The sequence below is a fragment of the Scomber japonicus genome, chromosome 22 (assembly GCF_027409825.1).
Source record: "Scomber japonicus isolate fScoJap1 chromosome 22, fScoJap1.pri, whole genome shotgun sequence".
NCBI lineage: Eukaryota > Metazoa > Chordata > Actinopteri > Scombriformes > Scombridae > Scomber > Scomber japonicus.
The window spans coordinates 9,837,730-9,856,464 of NC_070599.1; the positions used below are offsets into that span (position 1 = coordinate 9,837,730).

Sequence of the window (18,735 nt, forward strand, 5' to 3'; positions counted from 1 at the left end):
TCCAGAAACAGCCGAGTGAAGCCGAGCCGCAGCACGAACCCCCCTCCCCGATCCTCCCCGATCCTCCTCCTTCAGTCGTGGTGCAAGCAAAGCAGCAGCCATGTTACCGCGGGCTTGTTCCGGTATCAGGGCAGGATCGTGCGCATAGACTGCAGCAGCTCCTCGCCTCTTCGCGACTCTCCAAACAAGAAACCCCCCCTCCCCAGTTTATCGATAATGGATTTTTACAACTTGATGACCCTGTCTTTAGTGGACTGCTCGCGGGGATAACAGCAGTCGGTGTACCGACAGGACGAGCTGGTAACGTGAACGCTACACCGCCTCACTGCAGTGCAGCAGCGGTGAACGACCTTATTCCAATCACGCAGCCCGAAGGAAGAGAGCCGGTGATTTCCGTGGATGTTGAGTTTGGTGGGTCGCTGTGTGGCCGCTGGAGGATCAGCTAACTAGCTTTCCTTCTCGAGACACTGCATTAGCTACACGGCCCTGTTAGCTAGCGCCACAAATTAAGTCTCACCTGCCATGTTACCGTTTTTACACGGTAGCGGCGCTTTTATTTCGTGGATACCGTTCCTCACCTGGATATCTCTCTGGGAACATTTTGACTTGTTTTTTAGCGAGTTGGCGAGAAGCTCGAAACCTCGCCGGGAATAAAACTTTGGCCTGAAAGTTTGTAGAGCCCCTCGGACCTGGCTTCAAAAGCGTCAAAAGGAAAAACGTCTCTCTTATAACAAAAAAAAACACAAAGAAAAAGGGTGACGAGCCTGCGTTCAAGAAAACGACACACCAGATAAGATTTGGTGTAGATTTCGGCGACAGACGTTAGTTAGCTTTTACTGGTTAGCATGCTAGCCACCTAATTGAACCGTGTCCTGTTCAATACAACCGTCGCCCAACTTTTCCTCAAGGTAGCTGGCTCGCTTTCGACGCTGTTAAAGGCAAACCGTGAACTGAATGTTTTCCAAAAAATAAGGAGGATATTTGCCTTTTTTTCTTGTTTTGTGCTTGTTGACAAACATGGGACGTGCGGTTATTGCGAGCTAGTTTCCAGCTAGCTAACTTGGCTAGCCGCTGATGTGGGATTCAACTTGTTGATTCACGGGCTATCTGTCGTCGCTGCTGCTAGCCGGCTGGCTGGCTAGCACTGTTGGCAGTTTCTCTCTACCACCAGCTACAAAAGTTTTAAATGCACAATAGACACTGAAGAGTCGCCCTTGTTTCACCGTTCCTTTCCCCCCTCTTTTTTTGGCAACTCTCAAGTCTTTGAAAAATGTCAACAAGGATCCCTCTGGTGCAAGTCATAGAAAATTCAGCTGGGCAGGTAAGATTCACAACTAAGTTAATCCTCTAAAGTAATGTTGTAGTTGATGTGAAGCCATACAGTCTCTCTCAGTGGGAAATTATTTTTCTGCTTTGGGGAGAGAGAGAGAGAGGCCTTTTGTTTGGCCTTCCACAGGCTGTGATTGTCTCTTTGCTTTTTCTCTGTCTCTGTTTTCTTTGCCACACAGCAGTGATTCACCAACTTGCCTACGCACTCGCACTGGATTTCCCACTCCTTGCAGAATAGAAGGAACAAATTTAGGTTTCTATTTAGTCTGTGTGTCAGGGCATGTCCTCCTTCTTGACTTTTCATAGCTGTGACCTGTTGCAATACATAAAACTCTTGTCATCCAGCCACCCGTGAATTTCACATAGATGACAGTACGGAAGATCAACTTCCACATATTCGCCTGAATGTTAAAGATCAAGTTTTTAATATAGAGGACTGATTTCCAGCTTCTATAGTGTGTGGTCTTTGAATCCTCTGTAGTGATGGCCTCTTGTGTTTGTGATTGACAATTTTGACATGGACCCTTATATATAACCCAAAGCTAAACCTACTGCTTGCTGTAAGAAGCATTGGTGCCAGTGTTATAATAGAAACAGCTTTCAGAGATTTTGGTTGTAATAAATGAATGGCACACAGTACCCTTTGTGATCATTTGAGGGCTCCAGTGAACTTGTGAAACAGATGTATATTTAAAGTTAGTAGCAATGTTTTCATTGGTTCCCAAGGAGTCCCTTTGGCATTTGCAGGTGTTTAGCTGGAACTGGCATGTCTGGGTTTGGTGAATGGGGGGTTTGAACACACTATTAATAACATTTACGCTACACTCTACTCAAAATAGAGAAGGACTGGATGAAATGAGAAATGAAAAAGAAAACACTTTGGCAGTGTGCTTTAAAGTTTAAAAACTATCTTCCTTAATCTTACAGACTGTTATATCTGCAGCTTCTTTGTTATTATGAATAAAAGCCACACAGGCTCACATGAAAACCATTATTATTTCCAGTGTGGACAATGAGTTACACTGCTCGGACAGCTGTCGACAAGCATCAGGTGAAAAAGCTCTCTTGAGCATTGGATGGAAAAAAGTGCGTTTGTGCGTCTAACATGTTGACAGTGTTGTAGCCAGTAGATGATATCAGCACCTGTGTGAAGCTAAACCCATTTCTATATTTATGTTGCTTGAGTATCTTTACGTGTATGAATGTAGCTGCGGTGGTGGTGTGATGGATGGTTTGAGCAGTTGGTCAACAGCTTTGATCAGAGTAGCAAAATAAGTCATAAGATCAACTTGAGCTATCATAAAGTTTGTCATTATGGTGAAATGTGGTCAATAGTTCTCACTAAATGAATGCTGGCTTGTTAAAAAAAAAAAAAAAGTACAACGTGTTTAATAATGACAGTTATTAAATTGTCAAACATTTTTTCTACCTGAAATATTGAAAGCCCAACCCAGGTGTGTAAGAGGGCAGCTGCACACAGGCTGCCAGACTGTAGGCCTACTCTTACAGCCAATAAGGAAACCTCATGGTGTCTCAGACTCAAAGGTTCAAAGATTTTGTCTGCCTTTGCTTCTTGTATAAATAAAACGCTGACGGAAGTTGTCTGTTGATACCATGATCTCACTGTGTGTGTGTGTGTGCACGCGCTGGCTTGTCCCACGCAATGGATCACTGCTTCAATTAAGATTATACAAGAGAGCAGATCGACAGCTGGGCTGGTATGTAGATAGGTGTAGGCTAATAAACACGCGCGCACACGCATTCTTACATGGCTACACCCTTACCTGGAACAGAGGTCAGAAACAACACAGGTGATTAAGCCCTTGATATAGTTTGTAGCTGACTCATAAAGACACGCAGGGCCGTGACATTTCCAGTGGGATTTTTGAGGTTGATGCGAAAGTCAATGTTTGGTGTCTTTTGAACATATTGGTGAAACGCACACTTGTCCAAACTTGTTAGCGTTAACCTTTTAATATTAGCTGAATTCAACAGCAGCACAGTTGTTTCACTCTGCAGAGGTGTGCAGCTTAAAGCCACAGGCAGATGCATAAGATATACCGTCACTCAGATCATTTTTACTTCTGTGCAGTCATGCGTGAAAGAGTCTGAAACTGAAGTCCTGCACCTTGGTAATTAATAGCTGCTCAAACTAAACGTCCTGGTATACCCTGTTTGTGTACTTTACAGCAACACGCCCGTACCAACGCAGCCCTTGTGTTGTTTTGCTGCCTGCTGTTGTCACTACCGTCGGTCTGAACGCGCCTTTACTCATCCCACGGCACGTAGCAAGGATTTAGGGGAAAAAAAGTTTGGGGTCAAGGCAAGTCCTCAACTGGGCTTGTAGGCAAAAGGTCATGGATGGATACCGCAACACAAACACACAGTCTGTTTTAAAGGCCATGTATAGAAAGCCTTTGGTGTCGGGTCTCAAGACACAGGACAAAATGGCACTGGACACGAAGGCGGGCCGAGTGTGGACATGACGATCCCTGAGAGTGGAGCGTGTGTTGTGATTTGATTAGTCTATGTGCCGCTCAGTGACAGCACGTATCCTCTGAAAGCTCTCAACTCCGCCTGTGTTTAAATACTTTACACCCAGTTAGCCTGATTGTCAATTATTTGACCTGGCCTGAAAGCTCGCAAGCACACTTTACTCATGACTGACAAACAAAGTTGTGAGTTAATGGTTATAAAAATTTGGGGGAGTTTGTGCAATAAAATGTCACCGATCAAGACCGTCGACCGGACTGTCATTTTTCTAACAGTGTGAAAAGGCTGAAATGTTAAGTAGCTTTTGACCTGACATGTTGATGTGTTTCACAAGTTTTGGTACTGCCGGTTATTTTGAGGAACTTGCTTGAATATGTGCCGTAAACACTGTGAGAAGGCAAACTCATTCAAATAAAGTAGGAGGATTTTTATTTTTAAATTTGCAGCAATTAAATGAGTGTAGCAAACATGTCCAAAATGGGGCTCTATTTGTCAGCATGTTGTGAACTTGCCTACTTGTAGGTTTGTACTCTTTGTCCACTTCCCCAGACATGATCACTCGATTGTCTGATTTCCTGTTTTACAATGTTCCCCTCTCTATTCAGTGAGACACGTCTTCTGAAAAGACTAATGCAGCTAGAAATACTGGTCTGCCTCTTCAATTGTTACTTCATCCTCCATTTCATTGTTTAGGTTGCCGCACACTAGCTGAGCAGGCCGGATCCTCCCCGCATCGAGGTGTGATGGATCTGAACCATTTGTTTGCCCATGAGTAATTTTCTCATTGTAGAAGTTGTGTAAAGTCAATTCAAAACTAGCTCAAATATACTTAAGACCCCTTTTCTGCTTGATTTTAATGTCTACATTGGGTTTATTTTGGACCTTCAACCACAAAAGCAAAACAAAAACAGGGAAATAAAGCAGTCACATTAAAAAAAAAAAAAAAAAAAAAAAAAAAGAAAAGGCATCTCTTTCCTACCTGGTTTATTCTTAGTATGGGTGCAACAGAGCACAAAACTCACAATTTAGATCATATCACCGTTTTGAGTCCCGTATCAGATGTTTTTTTTTTTTCACGGATCACGGATTAGTGACATTCCCCTTACACAACAAATTCTTCACGTCACCTGCAACCTGTCGTCCCTCAGCGACAGCGAGGAAGCCGTAAAGGAAGCCAGATTGGTCCCTTTGTTGAGGATTCCTCGCTGGGTGTGTGCTGAGTTTGCAGTTTTTAAAAAAAACGTTATTAACGACTGCCGTCATTTCTTTCTGCCTGCTCTATAAACCTGGCGTCACATACTGAGCACCGAGCATGTGCGTTACTTTTATCAAGCAGAGAAAAGGGGAACGGGTTCTCTAGTGTCGTAGAGCTCAATACCAGAATCCGCTGACCCCACCTGGATCAGTTCATTTTTTTAAGTCTTGACATTTTTGTTACTCTCCTACAAGAGTTTCCTATCATGCTCAGACACCCGGGATCCAATGAAGGTGGTTGATATGAGAAACAAAGACTCTGGAAAAGAAAGATTTGGAAACAAAACGTCACATGATGGAGAGGGAGCAGGAAGAAAATCTTGGAGGAAAAAAAAAACACCTAAATGTAGATAGTCAAGCAAAGTTTCATGAAAATGTAGCCTCTTTTTAAATCCTTTTTAAAGTCTTGTAAGCTGCGTATTAACTGGAAACTGTGTGACACAGGCTGTCGTATTGTGTCCTCTTTGTTCATCCTCGGAGTCGGTCTGCATCTAATAAATGTCGACTTCACACGAAGCCTTCGTGTTCTTCATGATTGTACCCTCCAGTGTTACTAATCAGTCAACATTATATCATGAGAAAGAAACAAGACATGGACATAATGCGTGTGATTCATATAATTAGAATATAAAGTCATTCTCAGAATATGAAGTTTTTATATATATTAATAATTCTTCACACATGTTTGGCCTGTCTTGGTCCATTTTGCACCATTGTTTATCTCAGCTGGCCTTTGATGAGAACTTCACCCCTGTGCCGTCATCACTACTTATTTGTTTATTAATTCATGAAGTCAATATGAAAACATTAAAATTCTTTCATAGTTCGGCCCAGGGTTTCAGGATTTCAAGTCCATCACAGTTTGACCTTTAGTAACCTGCATCTGGACCCAAACAAGGAAGACTGCAGCATTCAAAAGACAACACAACAACACAAACAAAGCAAATGCTGCATTGGAAATATGAGTGTTGTTAAGTAGTTTGATATATTTCACTCGACACCTCGGGAGTGTGAAAGGCGAGCGGAGAATCCCCCAGCAAGCTGTTGAGCTGGAAATTCAATAAAGATGAAGACAGAGAGACACTGACTGTGAGTGTGGAGACACAGGTATGCTGCTGAAGATGTTTCAGTATTCCAGCATTCACCCTTCTTTTCTGTCCGTCTTCATTCATTCCCCCTTTGAATGAGTCATCGTGTAAGTAATCTATAGCCTGCCCGCATGCACGCGTTCACACACACACACACACACACACACGTACACGTCGCCGTTACGCCCAGGAAACCATAAATTATGCCTCTCTTCTTACCAGAACAGTCACTAGGCAGACGAACAGAAAGACAAAGCTAGCCAGGGCCCTAGCAACAGAGAAGCTGCCTTCAAACACACACGCGCACACACACACACACACACACACACACACACACACACACACACACACACACACACACACACACACACACACACACACACACACACACACACACACACAAGATCATTCACTCCATCACGTTCACATTTGTTCTTGCCGACACTCACAGCACCAAAGCTTCCTCATTTTTCCTTCACACAGATACATGCAGTTAATTGGATTGGAAATACGTTTTGATTTAATGAGTTCAATCTGTTATAAACTTGGATTTCCTGTAGATGAACAAATATAGAATAAGCAGGTGCTACCTGGGTGTTTAACACACTGTGCTGTGTGTGTGTGTGTGTGTGTTGGAGTGTCTTGAGTGAGCAGGGGTAAAACAGGCCTTTCCAGTTGAGCTGAGTGGTAGGTGTGGCGGTTAACTGTAGACCTGTGAGTTGAAGGACCTGACGTCATTCAGGTGTAGGAGTGTGCGTTTCTTTCTTTGCTCAAGTGTAATTCTGTTTAGTCATCTCAGATCAGGTCGTCATCGACACTTTGATTTCTTTTTTGAGAGTTGAGGACATTGTCAAAGATTAGATTAAGCAAAAAACCCAAAAATTGTTAACAACAAACAATGAAAACAACCAATAGGACAGACAACATAAACAATCACATAAGGGGGAATAAATAGTTTAAGAAAAAAGTGTAAAAACTAGAGAATAATGTAAAAATAAATAATAAAGACATTATAGAATAAAACTACAGATCAAACAGACGTGTTGAGGTGTATATTGTGTTGTTAATAGTCTAAAAATACATTTTAAATGCATGTTTTGAGTAAATATACAAGCTGTCATTCCTGCATGCAAATAGTAACGTTGCCTATCATCCAAAACTAATTTCCCAAGGCTGAGACGGTCTCTGTCGGGGGTGTCTGTTGCCATGTGTCTTCTTCTACAGCTTGATTTATTGCCGTCAGTGTTTTTTACGAGCCCCAACTGGTGCCCAACTGGACTCTTATGGGATATACTGAGTCTTAATGGTGGCGACTCTCTAATATCTGCAGAGTCACCAAAGACCTGATCTAGGAATCCAGTCAGAAAGGTAAAATTATTTAATTGGCATTCAAATCATGCTGGAACAAGAAAGCCACCTTTTAATAATGGTAATAATTTCTCATCTTTGATTAATGGAGTGTCGACCAGTATCACACTTACTGAAACCCAGCTGCTTAAGAAAACGTATCCTCAAAGACAAATCAGGATTTGTAATCATATAAAACATAAAATCTAATTTGGTGGCACTCTTAACTCTAACACAGTTAAGTATTTTCTACTTCGAGGTTTAAATGGAATACAGTTTGCTGAAACTTTTTGTTTTGCAGCGCCTTCGCAGTGATTCAATTGTCCAAAAAATGCATCACACCATTCATTTAATCTCAAAACCACTATTCAGGGGATCCTGAAGGAAATGTGTCGAAGCTGGTGAGTCACACAGACTCTGCTGCATCTCATTTCCTTATCATTTTAGTTAGTAGATGACAGCCTAAATAATAGCCACACACTCACCTGTGTGTTATGGCACCTCAGATTTTCTCCCCCTAAAGGGTTGATATCCTGTTTAATAAATGTGGATTTATTTTTATTATGAGCGTAGGTGATCCTTGTTTCAGGCAAAATGTCACTTATATACAACCATCACTTATATACAACCCTGTATCCCATCTATCTTTACATGTGTTCACCAGCTTTTCCATCAGCACCCTCTGAAAGTTACAGACCTGTTTACTCTGGTGGTACACACACACACACACACACACACACACACACACACAGTTGCATAGCAGCACAATGAGCACACGCAAGGAAATGCTGTGCAGTGTGTCCCAACTGTGACGACAACAGAGCTAACAGGAGCTCTGAATTGGTTTCAGACACACACACACACACACACACACACACACATACCTAGGGAGTTAGGGTAATCCAGTTCAACAGAACAAACACACACACGACACTACATTCACAGCAAACTGAGACTCAGCGTGACACTAGCTTGCTAAAGTAAAGGGCCTCTCTCAAATTTACTTAGCTGGGTGCGTGTGTGTGTGTGTGTGTGTGTGTGTGTGTGTGTGTGTGTGTGTGTGTGTGTGTGTGTGTGTGTGTGTGTGTGTGTGTGTGTGTGTGTGTGTGTGTGTGTGTGTGTGTGTGTGTGTGTGTGTGTGTGTGTGTGTGTGTGTGTGTGTGGTGGAGGGTTTGTATAGCAGGCATATGGATCCTGTATGGATATACTAGCTGTACTGTATATTAGATATTGGCCAGCAGAGGTCAAAAAGAGGTCACAAGACAGCAGGCCAGCAAGACTTTGACTAAATTATGGTGGGAAACAGATCAGCTCAGCTCTGTTTTATGTAGCTGTTTTTTGCTGGCAGACAAGCTATATCGTATCATATCATATCGTATTGTATCGTATCATATATACAGTGTACTATATTGTGTCTGTACACTCAGCATTTCCCTTGCCATTGCCTTGGAGGGACGACCCCACCCCACCCCCCAATGGGACACCCGTCCAACCTGGAAGTAACAAAATATGTTTGTTATTTACCCAATTTATGTGCATTTGTTTGATTTTAGCTCAGTGAGAGTCTCTCCTGTGTTTTGCAGTCATTCATGGTCGAGCTAGTTTCTCTGCTCTCTTCTGCTCTAACCTGTGGTCTACCTGGGTGTGTCTCACTCACAAAACAGTCAGCCAATCAGATGAGATGGACATCGAGCAGACGTAAAACAGCCTTTTCAGGCTCAGTGAGACAGGCATCCATGGTTTATATAGCTGGAACTTTTTTTTTGTCCATTAAAAACATGCAAATGTTTGTAAATGGACACGAAAATGAAAGTGTTAAACTTCCTCTGCAGCAATCTCTACCAGGAGGTTACATAATTGTTTATTGAAACACAGGCCTGATGAAATAACACCTTACTTTGTGAGACATTTACAAGTGTGAGTTGCAGACTTCTATTTTTGCTTCAGAGTTAAAAATGACAACCTCAGCTTTGTGAAAACCATCAAATGTCACTTGTATGCATGCTCGTCTTAAAAACATTAGAGAAATTAGAGAAAAAATATGGTTTGAAAAATTGTAGTGGTGGAAATATATGCACGCATACGTCAGTAGGTTATATTTTTAAAGCCAAGCACTACAAGAAGAAATTTGAAAAGTTAAAGCGTTTGTTAAAAATTTTCACCCGTACATGAAAATATTTTCACCTTGTCGGGGTCTAGCTGTGTGGAAATGGGTTCCCTGCTGAGCAGAGGCATGCACATTCTCCTTTTAAATCCTATTGTGTGTGAAAAGTGCTGTTTATTCATTTTATTTTATATAATATTCATGAAAAGCTCTGCATGCCCCAGTCCTGTTCAGCTGGCTTTCTATTGTGGGTTGGATCAGAACAGCCGCAACGTTTCACTCAGGCATTTGGCAGCTTTTTAACACGTGTCCTTTTAATTTCCTTCTCATTAGAGCGCTTGTTTCACATGAGCCCCCCTAAAGTTATTCCCTGTTGGGATTATCCTGTAATTGGCGAGTAGTTCCAGTTAGTACTGTGGCCGCAGGAGTAACTGGTGTTAATATGTAAAGGTTACTGTATGATACGCATGGGTGTAAGAGCGCCGCCTTAAGACGTATTCCTGTTAAAAGTATTTTATCTTAGATTGTTTTACAGCTAATGCAAAAAATCTCAATTCATTTCAATTCAATCTGTTTTCTCCAAAAAAATCAAAGTACAGCCTTTTTATTGAATGTTTACTTATTGTAGAGAAGGGGTTACACCACAAAGATCATAGTGTTACTAAGCTTTAATGTTACCACTTCTTTAATCTGTAGATTTAAATGTTCCGCTGTAATTTATCATCACGCCTCAGCTTCTCCTCTGTGCTTTGTGTCGAGTTGGAGCTCCTCCGCACACACTCAGTGAACAGCAGAGCACAAGTGAAGTGAAATGACGCGAATATTACTCAAGTTGACGGTAACTATGCTCATTATATTGTAGAATCTAGTATAGAGTGAAAGCCACTTTATCACTTTATCAGCTGTTCAACAAGCATAAACCTGAAGATAAGTGATGTTTTTATTTATCTGCTCTGTCTGTGGCACGGCGCGGCTAATAGTGAATTTTTACAAACAAGCTAAAACAAAAGGTGTCTGCATGTAGTTTAACTTTATACTTCAGTTCGTAATTTATATTAAAACTTGTCAAATCATGGTGAATGTATCTGCAGCTTCTCCTCCTCCTCTCTACCTGCAGCAGGGAGGAGGATGGAGGAGCCACTGATACTGACTGATGTCTTTGGTCTGTGTGAATTGACATGTTAGATTAGTTTCCTGTCAGATATTATTGAGTTTATACAGTGACGTTGCTGTTGTAAACATTACTGCTGCTCTGGGAACAATATGTCGTCATATTTATAATCTAATCCTGATCTCAATCAGTGTGCAGTCACATATGTTAACATGAAAGAGACACACATTTGAACTTCTTTCTTTGACTGATGTCGATTCTGGTTTCTTATAAAGTGGATAAAGATAATAAGCACAGATATTTGTGTTATTTTCAATGTAAAATACTGTTAGTTAAAAAAGGAGCACACTTTTTGAAGTTGGTGTGTGTGTGTGTGTGTGTGTGTAATGTAATGTGTTACTTTACACTTTAACTGTATAAATTAGTGCCTTGCCAGGACTAAAAATCATAGTCAGATTGCACCAAATAAAATTAAATGTACCGTTCTTCATGCATCTCTTGGTGCTCGTCCTTGTGCTGCTTCACCACACAACCTGGTTACCAGTCAAAAACAAAACCAAAGTTGAGTCAAACATTTATTTTTGTCTCACCAGCACATTCGTGATATGGTGAATGCAGGTAAATTTGGTTGGTGATTAACACTAATTTAAAAGTTACAACTGTGTGTAGAATTTATTGATCCGCTGTGTGTGTAATATCTTAATACTGACCACTACACGTAGCCGGTTAAGGACAGCTTTCACTTTTTGTCCTGAAAAAACTCATCTTGGCATTAAAGCAGAGTATAAATAGAAATGTAAACATACGACTAGAAGGCCAGGGGAAAAAAAAGAGGAGGGAGGGAGCAAGAGAGAAGCAAAGAGGCATGAAAGAGATACAAACCAATGTTAAAATAGAGGGCAGGATTCAGAAAGCGACAAATCTCCATGGCAACACAGCCATCACAGCTCAGAATCGGGCAGTGTGCGTGTGTGTGTGTCCTCCCTCCCCGCCTACAAATTTCAGTATAATGCAGCAGCTTTTGTATGTAGTTGTGTTATGTATCCAATAAAGACCCCGTTTGTTCAGAGCTTGTGCCACTTATAGGTTTAGTTGGTGAGAAATTGCTGATAAATATTGGATTTATGTCTATTAAATGTAGTGTAAATAAAGGCTATAAATGTAATGTGTCAGTATTTCCTCGGTTTTACTATTTCGTAAAATCTTATATCTATTCACCAAATTGGAGTAGCAGCACTGATATTAAAGATATTGACGAAGAGCAGTTTGATAAGGAAAGGAAAGTTTGAGAAGCATCATCAGCTATTAAATTAATCCCTTGGATTGGATTAATTATAAAACAAGATTAATTCAGACAAGTATAGTTTGAGCAATCTCCTTTTTAATAGCAGGTTGCCAGCTTGTTACATGGCACATTAGTTACAATGAAAGCAGCCCAGAGGCTCAATAGTAAGCTTACATGTAGCTGTCATTAAAACCGCTCATTTAATGAACTCACAGGGGCTGATTGTCTTAACAGCTGTCCTTTCTTTTTTTTCCTCTTTTTTAGATGTTCAGACTTGCAATTAGGACTGTGTGTGTGTGTCTGTGTAAGTGTTTTTTATCCACCAGGTTAACCCCAGAATGGATTTTAAGTCCACTAAAAAAACCAAAGCCTTTAAAATACAAAGTGTTTATCTGGAAGGAGCATTAATTATTGTTGCAGTCAAACAGGTATTCAGAGCTGTAATTACTGTGAGCTGGAGCTACGCTTAATTACCCAGCTTCCTGTTGAGAAAAATAAACCCCAATAATATATTTTTCCTATATATTTTATGTTATATAAATATGTTTTGTACAGTTGATGTATCAGCTGTTCCCCAGCCCACCCCTCAAATACCCCTCACACCTTTTGAGGAAAGCAACCTACATAACGATGTAATATCAAATGGAGTAAAATGGTCTCTGGCAGTGTGAAAGTGTGAAGACCTTGAGTTTAACCTCATAAATTGGGTTTCCCGCTCGTTGCTCTTAAAATTGAATGAAGTGTGATATAGTTTGCCCCCTCTGAGGTTAAAATAGTCCGTTCTGTCATTATTCCACTGTTCAGCCGCAGCACAGCGTCTAAACCACAGTAACAAACTCAAGTTAAAGACAGGACAGGATGGAGCAGTTAATTTATAGCTAATTATTTCAAATGAGAGGGAACGGTGTGATTATGTTAAATTACTAACAGCGGGTTGTAATGTGGTATTTTTTTTTTTTTAAAAAGAAAAAAAGTCTGCATCAACAATAGCTCCCATTGAGCCATCAATTATTTGGTTGCAAATTTGTCAGAATAGCTATAATATTTTAATTTTGTATAATTGGACTGTGGTGGTCCTGTGAAATGAGGCTCTATAGTCAGGTAATGAAAGGTGAGACACAGTCAATAATAACATTGAAGCCTGATATGACGTGTGGTCGATAGATGAAATGAAACAGGAAAGACTAAAGTGTTTTGTTTTTTATAGTGTAGTTAATGGTTTTGTTTTTTTCAGCTCAGCCTAGTTCGAAGTGTTTTTTAAGGGCACTTCTCATTTTTATTACCCCTGCTTTTCCTCTCTGCTGTTGATAACATTTTCGCCGGTCTTTGCCTATCACTCATTTTTGGCTCGGCTGTCTTTCTGATTGTGTCGTGTCGCTGCGACTCTTCATACTGTGGTAAATTCCATCTGGTTGTATCTCTGTGGCTTCCTCTCAGAGCTGCGATTACTAAAGGTCAGTGATAATGAGGCTCGAGTCAAAACACAAACCAGTACTGCCTTGGATTAGCATTACTGCCCTGTGTGTTTGTGTGTGTTTGTGTGTGTGTACGTGTTGGTCATGTGCATATGCTTGTGTCTGCAGTGTGGCATTAAATGGCTCTCAGCTGCAAACATCTTGTCAGTGACTTTTCAGTTGGTGTATGTGTGTGTGTGTGTGTGTGTGTGTATGTAGTGTTGGGAGGGAGGTCTGAATGCTGCGCCGGATATAAACAGTATACTAATGGTCTCTCCCCACGGTCAGCAACTAACGACAAAGACTGACTGGAAAGAGCTGCGCTTAGTGCACCAGGCCGGACACACTAAAGCAGAAAGCAGGTGTGTCGCTCTTCATGAATGACGGCTGCTGAAGAAACTGCAGACAAATCAAACCTGGAAATAGGAAGAGAAAAAAATCTGGTGGCAAAAACATAATAAAGGCAACACACATCCAAGTTAATCAAGTAGTTAAACTGTCATTAAATTAAACTGCAAAACACCCCCACACGAATAATACATGACGGAGTGATAAGTCTGTTTAAACTATGAGCCAATAAACAGTAAAGTATATTATTCTTTTACACTCGTTTCAAGCAAAAAAACACCCCCGGATTTACAGAGTTCCAGCTTCCTAATTGTGTGGATTTCCTGCTTTTCTTTGTTTTATGTCATAATAAACTTTTGAACTGTTGGTCAGACAAAACAAGCGATTTGATCCTTTTGATTTTTGTGATAAGCGTTTTCTCCATTTTTTCCCCCAATATTTCATAGACTAAATAAAATCAGTGATGAAAATATCGCAAAAAGTTATATATTGTTTAGACCCCAATGCACCAGTTTCATGGTAGGATATATGGCCGCTCTTCATCATCTAAAAGACTTAATATACTCTAATCTGTCTTCTAAAACACTCCAAATCTAAACTGGGACCAATAATGTCTCTCCTTTTATCAACTTGGCACACTGAACAGAAAGCTGCTCATTCTCAGTTAAAGTGGCACACCCACAGACCCATTTTTCCACAGTTTTGCTCTTGTTAGAGCAGGAATACACCCCCACCCACCCCCCGCCCCCATTTCCACAAAGGAGCAATTAAGGTATCCATATTCTGTCTGACGTCTGTAATGAGGAGGGTCTCAGAGCGTTTAATGATTCGCACATTTTATTTGATTTACCTGGCTTTTCATTTTTTCTTATACCTTCAATTCTTCCAGTTAATTTTTTTTTTAAATGTGGACTTCACTCTGAGGAATGCCACCTCATGAAACTCTCATTCATGTCCAATCTGCTCCAAGGGCTCATTTATTCATACAGGGAGCAGTGGTGGCGGTCACAATCTATTACCCCCCTCATTTAAATATTTGTTAACTATTGCTTTCATTCCTTTTCATTTTTTTTAAATAATTGGCACAGCTGCACCCCTCTGTGACCCAAAGTGACCTGTCATGGTCACAGACTCACTCCAAAGCATCCAGTCCTCAGCTCTTCAACACGCTGTCAGCACCTGGATGGGCGAGATGCGTTCAAAGTCCAGTGTTGGAGGTCAGCGACGATTCCCACATGCTCCCATCATGGCAATCTTTTTTTGACAGATCTAGTTACCCCCGCAATGTTCTCTATGTGTAAAATTGAGAGGGTTTGCACGTCTGCCCACGTGAGCGTAATGCCACACAACTTACTGTGACGTAAAACCTCACTGGAACATTCATCAAGTTGTTTTTTTGTTTTTTTTTGCATCCTCCTCCATATCAGTCCCTCTTTTTTTCACCTTGTTAATCAATGCCGTCAAAATTAGCGGGCTTTATAAGAAACTTTGAACACTCAGCTGCTGTGACATGTTACTATAGTATGCAGTGATGGATAAAGCCACCTACACAATGAGGTCATGGACAGGAGTGTGAATCAATTAAATGTACTTGTTTATTTGTCCCAGGTCACTGATTTTGAACTATCTCATCCAAAAAAAAAAAAGAAGTATTTAAGTACTTAAGTTGGACTCCTCCTCATTAACACTGATATCTTTCCTGAACATACTACTAATTGAATAAACAGCTATAATGCGTGAGGCTAGAGAAAGGACTGTCCCGTGTGTATATAGGTGCACTTTGCTGTAAATCCATGAATCTGTGTACTGTGTAATGTAGAGCTATTGTGGGATGGGATGGGTGGGGAGCTGGTAGTCACATGGGTGGGAGGGAGGGATGACCTTTTTTGGTCGTAGTGGAAGTAGTTATACTCTGATATGTTATGTTTGTTCCTGCAGTGACACTTGCTCTACTTTCTTTTTTTTTTTTTTTAATTTAAGAGCTACATGTGCGTACTGGTCAGTGAAAGCTCCTTAACATTCTCCGTAGCCTTGTTGACTGTCACCTGAAGTGGTCATCCGTGTCATGTGATTGGTTATATTTATGTCTCTGTTTTCAATTCACTACCCTCACTCCTTCCATCCCATTTTCTCACACTAGAACTAGACGTCCCCTCATCTGGCATGTATGTCATTAGCTGATTGTTTGAGTTTCGAACACGCTGGAACCCCAAGTTCATATTTTCTTTGCTACATAGTCTCATGTTGGCGGTCCTGAGCCGGTGTTCATCAGTCACAACATCAGACAGTGCTGTGAGAACAAAACAATGATGTCACTTATTGTCACGCAACACATCTATAATTATAACTGAGGGGAGAGGTGGGTACGTGTATGTGCATATGTATATGTGTGTGTGTGTGTGTGTGTGTGTGTGTGTGTGTGTGTGTTGGGGGAGGGGGTTTTGCTTAGCCTGCAGCTGCCCAAAAATGAAGGAAGAATCAGAAGACAAAAATAGTCGGACATGAAAGAGGATAGGAGAGAAGGAGGACTAAAGAGCCGAGGACTCTGGAAGAGGGAAAGAACTGGAAACACACTTGAATTTGACTCATTTGGTGCAAAGCTTTCAATTTAACTTTAGCAGAATCAAGATTTAAGCCTGTCGACACCTCGGGGGGCGGGGTGGGGGGGGGGGGGGATGATAGTAACCAAAGAATGAAAAATGTTTCCCTGTCTACTGACCTTCATGTCAGTTGTTGAGTTGAACCAGGGTTGTACATGTAACACAACCTCACTACGCTGGTTTTGTTCGGCCCTCTATAGCAACAGGAATGTTTCTTTAGTTTTAGAAAAAGAAGAAAAAAAGATTAATTTAAACTCAATATTTTCTACTATACTTTCAATATTTACGTACATTCTCCTTATATCTGTAGTCTCGTGCTGTGACTTTTATCATATACATTCGGCTCAGTGTACACCTGCTTTTTAAGTGACCAAATAGCAAATTGACGGATATTAGCTAAAACCTAGAGATGACACTGAGTGAATGTCACGTCCTGCCGTCTTGATTAATAAGTAAAAGATGACACTTTCATTCATATTTAACTATTTCAATTTTCATTCATATTTAACTCTTTACATTTCTATTAATATTAAACTTTTTACTTGGACATGAAAGCACTTATAATTACAGACTTTCCAGGAAACCAGCACCTGCTTTTTTTTATGGCACTGACTGTGTATCACTGAATATCCGTCTGTGTTGAGAGCTCCTTGTGGTTACTTCAGCACACTCATCTACAGCGGTCATGCATTTGTTGAGGATCCTTGATTACTTCATTCATTACATCAGATTGGATGGTTGTTGAGTCTTTGATCATTGTTAGATTATTAATACCTCACCGGCTGATGTTTGCTTTTTGTCGCCAATATCAGCACTCAAGCTACCAAAACCGTTAAAAGCATATTACTGTTGTCGTGCTCATTGTTGCCATCGACAACGCTTTTACATACACACAAGAAAACCGGGTTGTGCAGGAAACGGGACAATGTGCACATAACTGTTCGCTGTACTTCTGTGTAAACATGCAGCAGGTCCATAATCAGTAATTTCACCAGCCTGATGTTGGAACCGTAGTCAGTTTAATAATTAGTGATAAGAAACCGCTTCCTAATTTCTTTTTCTCTTTATGAGTCTGTGTCGAAGCAGACTGAAAACCCGATGAGAGGACAGACAGACAGTAGCTTGTTACATGTGCATTTGATTTATTGTCTTGTCCCCGCTCTGCTATCACAGCAATAACAAATCTAGCTGAGGAAATGAGGGTTTTAATCCCCTATTCTGATAAGTGAAGTCAAGTTCCTCGTACTCATGACATATAAGATATCAGTTTACTGCAGAGAGTCAATTAGTTGCATATAAACCCTCCGAGGGGAAAGGGCCACGCTTGTACTTCATATGAACACACTCTTTTTCCAGTAGGAGTATGGACTACAGCGAAACAGGCGCTTAGAAAATTAAATGCTTCCAAAAACCCTAAACTTTGCTGTAAAGCCCCCGAGAGACTGAAATGTTTTGTTAAGGGCAAAGCTTGTCCTGCTTGGTGCTATTTTGGACAGCAGTGCTCCGCAGAGATTAATCCAAAAAACTGAGCGAGTGACAGAGGGAGTTAGATCACGTCGGACCTCTGTGAGGATCTAAAATTCATCTCTGTATGCTCAGATCGGGACTTATTGTCTTAAATAGTGTCCACATCTGACATATTGTCTGTCTCCCTCTTTCCCCTCTCTCTCCCCGCCTCCCTCTCTCTCTCTCTTCCACAGGATCCAAAAATAAAAATCATTTGCCCCCCCTTCCACCCCTCCTCACACAAAGCCACATAAGGCCCTTCCCTGGTCCTCCCGCTTTAATGCAACTGTCATTCGTTTTTAATCCCAGTTCCTCTGCTTGTGTTGAAGCTTAATCTGGCCTGTTACACTTTGTACAGGTCTGCGCTGTCAGCATGAGGATGTTGGGGGGGGGGGCTGGATGGGGGGAAGGCTGGGGTGCAGACATTAGATCATACCATCTGGAGCAAGAAACACACAAACACAATGAAGTAATCATGCTTCTCCTCGTTTCCCATGGTCCCAAGATCTGGTAACAGAGGGAAGAAAATGTTGATCAAAATGTGGTCTGTGGGCCGTTTCCGACACAGAGAAAGTTGCTTATTTGTTCAATTTGTTTGAGAGATAATTGGCCAAAGTCGGTGTTGGAAGGATAGAACAGGAGAAAGGCGGTTTGTGCGAAACAGCGGAGCTCTTCACTCCACACCAGCAGTGTGAATTTCGCCGGCCCGTCTCTCTCTCTCATTGGTGTCAAATCTCTGAGAGGTGTGTGTGTGTGTGTGTGTGCGTGTGATTTGCGCCGCTGTAGATGCCCCCCACGAGCGTCTGCAAACCCGCA

General features: G+C 41.2%; 1 protein-coding gene across 4 annotated transcripts in view; it reads left to right on the top strand.

The window, feature by feature from the left end:
- mark2b (MAP/microtubule affinity-regulating kinase 2b) overlaps nt 1-18,735 on the top strand; it is a 52,471-nt gene continuing 33,736 nt past the window's right edge. For 2 of the 4 annotated variants that reach the window (XM_053343768.1, XM_053343767.1), the window contains exon 1: nt 1-1,321. In XM_053343768.1, coding sequence (XP_053199743.1) covers nt 1,271-1,321 — 51 coding nt within the window. In that variant the 5' untranslated portion in view covers nt 1-1,270. The remainder of the gene's footprint in view (nt 1,322-18,735) is intronic. The other 2 variants (XM_053343765.1, XM_053343766.1) reach the window with 2 other exon arrangements.